This window comes from Halichoerus grypus, chromosome 1 (assembly GCF_964656455.1).
Source record: "Halichoerus grypus chromosome 1, mHalGry1.hap1.1, whole genome shotgun sequence".
Lineage (NCBI taxonomy): Eukaryota > Metazoa > Chordata > Mammalia > Carnivora > Phocidae > Halichoerus > Halichoerus grypus.
Window position 1 is genome coordinate 170929550 of NC_135712.1, and position 7614 is coordinate 170937163.

A 7614-nucleotide genomic window follows, 5' to 3' on the forward strand; every position below is an offset into this window, starting at 1 on the left:
GGTGTCTGAACGCTCACATGTTTTTTTTAGTTCAGGTTGCTCCAACCACTTCCTTCAGTCTCCACGGCGACTCCTTGAGTTATGGCCCAGGAAAGAGAGAGGGGCATGCAAAGGGCGTTTGGCCCTGATTTCAACCCCATGCTCCATCCCGGGGAGCAACTGACTTGTTTAGGTTTCTACCAAAAAAGCCTAGCCAGAAAAGCCTAGCCATTCATGGAGGCATTTCAAGGGACTTAGCAGGCAGGAGACCTGGAGGCCCTAAAGAGCTGGGAGAAGGAGGGACTTCCAGAATTTGCCATCTGCCTGCGACAGGACTTGTGACAGGGCTCAGAATCCTTATTTTACCTAGTCAAGACCAGGTGTGGAAGGGAGATGACAGGCCATCGGTTCATCTCCAGACTCCTGGTGCAGGGCTCCCGTCCATGATTCCATGCTGCCCCGGGGGATCACTGTGTCTTTGAGAGCATGCGTTCTGCATCTCACACAGCCAGGCAATGCTCACTCTCACCTGCTGGCTCATCAAAGGACAGGGAAGGCGACGTTGGAAGCAAACTCATGATGGGCAGGGGGCGCCTTTGTCTGGCTGAGAACTCCCTGGGGGCAGGTTCCCTGCTTAGGCTCCAGATGACCAAAGGGTTCTGGAAGACTCAAGATACTTGGAGATCTGAAGCATGGCAAGCCAGGCACTGGCTATCAGGACATCCCTGACAGAAGGAGAGAGGCAAAAATCCTCGACCGGGTCAGGTCATTTCCCACTTCTTTTCACATGGAATTTTTTTTTTTTCATAAGAGCACTTGACTAAGGAACACCAATATTCATTCACACACAAACACACCCAATGAGAGGAAGTCCAGGAAGGATGTAGAAAATAATTATGGAATGTTGCCCTCAGCAGCAATAAGACAGGATATGGCAAATCCATTAGACTTTGCTAGACTCAAAAAAGTTAGACTGGCTTGGCAGAGGTGCTATCCCCAGCACTAATTATTGCATAATAATCCATTAAATCTTTTCTCCATGTGCCTACCGTTCCAGCAAGCTCCCCAGACCCTACGGCCTAACCATTCCATAATTTGATTTTCTGTCAAGTTCTAAGGACCATGACAAAAGCAGGCCAGGGCGGGGTGGGGGGTGGCAGGGACAATGTACTTTTTGCCTAACTCTGGAAGGAGGCACAGGGTGACCATGAACCTTTAGCAAGTGTTAAAAAAAAACCAAACAAATATTTACCTACAAAATTGACCAAGTTTATTCGTTTATTCTGTCTGACTGAATACAAGGCACATAAAAAGCTGAATGAAATGTCGCCAAGATTAACGAGTTGTTGTCTCCAGCCAAGAAGGGGAGAGCAGGAGACAGCCGTTTTCACACGACTGGGGTATTTTTAAAAAATGCAAAAGACCGGGGACCTGGGTGGCTCAGTCGTTAAGCGTCTGCCTTCGGCTCAGGTCATGATCCCAGGGTTCTAGGATTGAGTCCCACATCAGGCTCCCTGCTCGGCGGGAAGCCCGCTTCTCCCTCTCCCACTCCCCATGCTTGTGTTCCTGCTCTCGCTATCTGCTATCTCTCTGTCAAATAAATAAATAAAATCTTAAAGAAAAAAAATGCAAAAGACCACCTTTCTCTTCCACAGGAAAAGGATTATTTTATTAAGTATTTTAAAACAACTACTTAACATTGACTCATAGATAAAAATATTTACAATTTCACACCTTCAGGAAGGCTCCAAAATATAAACACTGTACCTCTCCCTAGAGAAAAAAATTCTTCTTCTCTTCAAAAACAGGAATACATTCATTTTTCTCACTTTGTAGATCAAGTAATTATACAAATAAACATCTGAAACATTTCCTGTTTAATATACTTATATAATATATATTTATAACAGTTTTACAAATAAAGGCAATGACTTTATACCAAAATAAAAACAGGAAAAGAAAAAGTTAAAACACCATCGGCGATCAAGCATAGTGCATTTTGAAAAGCTGGTGCAGGGCTAGCTGGACAAGTCAGAAAACAAGTACTCTGGACCAAAAATAAAACTTCTTTGAAGGAGACAGAATCCTTTTTAGCAATAAGGACACTCCCTATGCCGTCGGGCGAGGGGCATTAGCCTGCAGAAAGGATCTTGCTGTGCCAAGAGCTGGTTAGGCCTGTAAGCTAAGCTTGGTTAAAAGGAGTTTTAGGATAGAACTGAAAACCGAGTCTAGCTCTGCTTGTCGAAGGTAGCAATTTGTTACTTGGCTTTACGCATTTTGGGGGTGAGTGGAACTTAGGCACCTGCATCTCTCAGACCCTGCTTTGGTTCCCGGGACAGCAAGATTGTTTTCTAGGTGAGACTTAGAAACAGGTGCCATAGGGCCCAGGGACGTCTCCCTCATTCCTGGCAGCTCAGCTTTACCAGGGGGCCCTTTTCAGTTCCTTATTAAGCTAATCACTACAAAAGCCTGAGCAGGAACTACATTCTCTTTATTCATCAGAGGCAGGGGGTGGGGAGCAGACCTGTGGCGATCTCCCTAAACCACTACCATGCTATGCCTGCGTCTGCTACCTCACCACTTAGCAGAAAGCTCAGTGTGGCTGCCCTCTCCCCGTGTGGTGAGTCACGGCAACAATAAAAGGGAGAAGGGTGGGGTCATAAGAGCTGGCTGGGAACAGCGCTCTGGAAAGCCCTCTTTTGAAAGTACCTTTTTCTCAAAGCCACAGACCCGGCTCCCAAAATGAAGACTGACTCACAGACCAAGACTTTGAAGCTTTTGAAAATCCAGCTGATTTGTCTGTATCTGAGGGGGCTATTCTCTGGGTGGGGGAAAGCCCAGAGATCTGCTACAATCCCCCCTAAATCTCCTGACGTCAGGCAATCCTTCATATCTTCCCTACGCCAGAAGGAGCTTTCATGTCCTATACCAACACACCATAATGCGTGTGCGCGCACACACACGCACCCCAAATCTTCTCTCCGTGCCTCAGATTATCTCAGCATACACACTAGAGCAATCTTGCTGCAGTCACACTTTCTTTTTTTGGGGGGGGGGAGTAGGGAGGAAGGAAAGCAGAGCAGCAGGGTCCCCTAGTCTTTGGTTTCTAAGTTTAAAGGGGGGATCTGCTTCAAAGCTTGGAGCAGGGCAGAAGAGTCGATGGCCGGATGTGCTGGCAAGGGAGAAGGGAGTCTCTGGGGCATGAGCAAGGGGGCTGAGATCTTGTCTGGGTTCATGAAGCTGGTGAGGGCTGCTGCGGAGGCGTTGAGGCCCGGGTATAACACGGGGACGGAGGTGGGATACCAGCACTTCTCCAGCATGGGCAAGTAGGCAGTTGCTGACGGCGGGATCAGATAGAAAGGCAGACAGAAGGGAGGTTGGTGTGGGTGTGGGCCCAGGAACGGGGAGCTGATCAGGTCACTGCCAGTGAAGTGGCCTTCATCATCGGAGAGCTGCATTCTGCTCTTTTTTGTTGGGGGTTCTTCCGATTCTTGCTTAATAACACCGATCCTTTCTCCCATGGTGAACCTGCGTCCATGATCGCTTTTGAAATACTGCTGCTCACCACGCAAGTCACCCTTCTCGGATTCTCCTCCATAGCCACTGTCTGTGTCCGTGTCACTGCCACTTTGCTCCCCACTCGAGTGCGCGAAAGTCCGCTGGATGACCGGCACACAGTTTTTCCCAGGGCCTTCAGAGCCTTTGGCCAGGGAGCTGGGTTTCTCCTTGAAGTCCATGGCTTTGGGAGCTGGGTCTGACGGTTTCCTGGAGGTACCCCCCTGCAGCAGCTCTGAGACCACACGGTGAAGGTGGGTGACTAGCTGCGAAGACTTCAGGTCCCGAGTGTTCTCATGCTTGGCCAGGTACTGAAGCACCTCCCGGGCACACGTCTGGAAACCTGAGCAGAACATCTCTTGACCTGCTTCAACATTTCTCCCCGACAGCTCACCTGGATCGACACAGATCCAAAGGAAGACATTTCAGAAGGCCCTGTGGTTCACCTGGATACCTACACCTCAAAGACTGGAAGCTTTCCTCTCTGTTATTAGCACTCACTGATTTGTGTTCCTAACTCCAAAAGTAATATGATCAGAAAAAATTTGGGTTATACTGAAAAGTACAAATAATAGAACAAAAATAATCCATTATCCTACCACTCAGAGGTAAAATATGAGTTGTAAGGGTTGCATAATATCCCATCACAGAAACAGAACATAATTAATAGCGATGGGACTATTTTTCCTCTTGTTGAATCGATAGCTTGTTCCTGAGTTTTCATTATACATGACACAGCAGTGAACATCCTCGTATGTTTATAACTAGAGTTGATTTATAGAACATCAGTCTTACCAGAGCAAGATCGGACAGAGACCAGTCATAGAATGAGATAAAGAATGAGGAAACGATGTCACCCAAGTAAGCTTATTTTCGATTAAAAAAGTTGCAGTTGTGCTGCAATCTTTAAATTTCAAAGCTATTTCTAAGCCTTTTCCATGTATTCTATCCACAAGCCCCGAGAAATCAGGTATGATCATCTTCCTATTTTCAATGAAGAAACTGGCAGAAGCACCTGCTAGGTTTTTGTGATTCTCATCATACTAGTCTTGGAAAGAAGGGCAAGAAGAATGGAATGAGGGAGTGGGTAGAAGAATTTCTTCCCGGTCTGTACAGTATTATTTGGAAGGGGTGAAACTAGAAGGTTACAAGCTGACTGTGATTCTCTGGAAGTTGGTAGAAACTAATGATGAAACTTCAGTGGTTTCATTAGATTGTGCAACTCACCAAGATACCTAGTGGCTATTCAGGGAACCACATGAAATGCAGGAAAAGCTCCTGCTGTCATCCTGCCAGGATCATACCACACACAGAGTGATAAGGAAGTAGAGAAACAGGAAAACACTGGGGCATACCCATGATTTATTCTCCAATGAAAGAGGACTAAGAAGACCAACTGTAAAACACCCACGATACAAATTATAGGTGTCTTGGCATTTTAAACAGGAGGGGGAAAATGTCCCAGAACCCAGAAACCCTTAAACCAAAATGCCACGGAAATATTTTACCACTTGACTAATACGTATTCATGCCAGGTGGCATACAGCAGCATTCCGAATGAAAAGTCTGACCTTTTAGGAAAGATAAAATGACATCTCCCCCAATGAATGTGCATAAGCAATTTGTTGTAGGAATGTTCCTTATACCAGATGTTGAGCCCACAGGCTATTTGTGCTACAACTCTTAGGTGATGATAACCAGACTCGGGCACTCACCAGCTTGTAAACCGCTCTGCAGGGCAATGATTTTCTGCTGCTGCTGGTCAATTAGGTTTGTTAGTGCTTTCACATGCTTCAAGGTAAGTTCCAGAACCACTGCTTTTTCCAAGTGACCCAAAGTCTGGAATAAAAAGAGCCTTAGTCAACAGTGAGCTCAGAGAAGTCCCACCTCTGGGACACTTATTAGCAATGGGAAATATCTCTAAAGGAAAAAAAAAATATGAGCCTTTCCTGGTTGACTACATTTAGTTTTAAGTTTGGAGATGATGTTTTTAAAAAGTGTGTGTATGTATACATACATGCACACAGTTCTGATTAAAGAATAAAAAATGAGCGTCACTTATCTTTGGAGGCATTTGGGAAGAGGCAGCTACATCAGGAGAAAGCTCTGACAGATAAATTTCTCCAGCAGCCGCAGCTGACCTTAACTCAGGGGAATCCGGAGATAACATTTCTCTGCAGTGGTGTCAACCTGAGGAGGGACTTCTACTGTGTCTGGCAGCCAAGAGGCTTCCCCTAGCTTCTTTCCTGACACCCTTTCATAACTTTCAGCTCATCCAGGCTTTTTACTTCCTCCTCAAATACTATTTTTTTTTTCCTTTCCCAACCAAAGGCTGCCAAAGCCAGTAAGCTGTTGGCTACCGCCAAGAAAGGACAGGACATAAAAATCACGCACCCAAACAAGTCCTCTTTATTTTTAAAAAGGGGGAGGGCGAGAGAAAGGGGGTAAATAAAATCTGCGTGTTCCTTGGTTTACCCAAGTCAGCAAAACTAAAGAACCCTGAAAATCACCAGAAAGGAAAGGCTTAAACTCTTGAAAACGAAGTCTAGTTGGTGTTGGAGCCAACTTGGAGAAGTCCAAGCGGTTCTCACCTCATTTGCATGAGGCTGCCAGAAAAATCCCCGGGCTGGGGAAGGGTACCCCAAAACTGCCACCCGCAGGCAAGCTCTTGAGCCGCGCATCTGGTCTGCAGTTCCCCGTGGGGCCTGCAGGCGGCGAATGACCCCCGCCCGCTCTCTGGGCAGAAGAGCTGGCTTGGAGAGGGGCCAGATTCTCACTTACTGTAAGTTTGAGATGTTCGGGTAGGAGATCCTTCAGCTGGGCGATGCACTCGTTAATCCGGTCACGTCTCTTTTTCTCGATGAGCCGGTGCGGCAGTTTGTAGGTCTCCTGCAAGGCGCACGGGGAGGCGGTGGGCACCAGAGGAAGCGGGTAAGAAGCCCCTCTCCTCCCCCACCCCGCGGCGCGGTAAGAGTTGGGGCCGCGGAGTCACACCCTGAACCACTTTCTGCCCCTTCTAGTCCAAGCCATTTCATAGAAGCACCGAGCTCACACCTTGCATAGCCCGGCCAAGCTCAAAGTGAGAAAACTTTTCTTGGAAACAGCGCGCGCCAGGGTCTGGGGTCCCGAGGGGCGCGGTGTTCTTACCTTGCTATCCTCGCTCCGCTTTATTCCCCGCCTCGATTTGTACACTTGGTACATGTGGGCAAAATCCATCCTGCAGGGAGAGGGGCCAGGTAGGGTCATGACTTTGCGTGCGCATAGGCTGCAGGAGCCCTGGTAAAAGCCCCTCGGATGCGGCCAGAGCTGCTCCGAGTCGAGAGCCGCGCAGAACGCAGGGCTGGAGCCGAGGCTTGAAGGGGCCAGGGAGTGCCAACTTACCCAGGTAGGTCTCCGGGTTCCAGTCCTGGAGCTTTGGGCAGGCAGGCGGGGGGCGGTTGCGCGCTGGGGATCCGCTCCATGGCGCGGCGAGCCGGGGCCACTGTGCACTCCTGTCTGCAGTAGCGGAACGTCGGGGTGAGGACTGTCCTGCAAGGGGCTTCCGGGGGGTGGGGGGTGTCTCTCTCAGCAAGGGTTCCTCTGAGTCTGAGCTCCCTGAAATCCGCTTGGGCTGCCGGGCGCTGCGGCTTTGAGGTGCTGCTTCAGTTGGGGGCGTGCATGGTGTCCCCGCGGCCTCTGGCTCCGGCTCTGCGCACAGACTGGCGGCGTGTGCTCCCTGCGCCGTCTGCGCGGTGCGAGCCAAGTGAATGAGAAGTGGGGCGGGCGGGGAGGCGGGAGGGAGCTCGGAGGGGGGGGGCCGGCTAGGGTGGCGGGGGGTGGGGGGGGCGAGCTGAGGAGTAATGGAGAGGCTGCGGGCTGGGTTAAATGGGAGCGAGTGGGTGGGTTGGAGCTACGTGTTCTACCCTGTGACTCCAGGCACGTCTGGCCGCTGCCAGGGAGGGAAGGAGCGACCTGCCCGCCCTCCCCCGGCTTCATCACATGAGTCTCACGTGTTGGACAACGCTCCCGCGGCTGCGAGGGAGCCCCCACCCCCAGCCTCGGCCCCCAGGTGTCTGCGGCTGCGGCTGCCTTTCCCCGAAG

General features: G+C 49.6%; 1 protein-coding gene across 1 annotated transcript; it reads right to left on the minus strand.

The window, feature by feature from the left end:
- Nucleotides 1-1620: 1620 nt before the first annotated feature.
- On the minus strand, nt 1621-7290 carry BHLHE40 (basic helix-loop-helix family member e40). The gene is made up of 5 exons (XM_036075560.2): nt 6916-7290; nt 6682-6751; nt 6316-6423; nt 5250-5373; nt 1621-3928 (listed from the first exon to the last, which is right to left on the minus strand). Exons 1-5 carry the CDS (start codon nt 6993-6995, stop codon nt 3072-3074), a joined length of 1239 nt encoding a protein of 412 aa, XP_035931453.1. The 5' UTR covers nt 6996-7290; the 3' UTR covers nt 1621-3071.
- Nucleotides 7291-7614: the final 324 nt, after the last annotated feature.

What these genes read in the sequence shown, in the direction of transcription:
- BHLHE40 (XM_036075560.2), bottom strand. Translation starts at nt 6,995, where the DNA reads ATGGAGCGGATCCCCAGCGCGCAACCGCCCCCCGCCTGCCTGCCCAAA. An exon ending in AGCGGAGCGAGGATAGCAAG is followed by an intron (nt 6,424 to 6,681) that starts GTAAGAACACCG and finishes TGCGCCTTGCAG; the next exon opens with GAGACCTACAAACTGCCGCA. An exon ending in GCAGAGCGGTTTACAAGCTG is followed by an intron (nt 3,929 to 5,249) that starts GTGAGTGCCCGA and finishes GTGTCGATCCAG; the next exon opens with GTGAGCTGTCGGGGAGAAAT.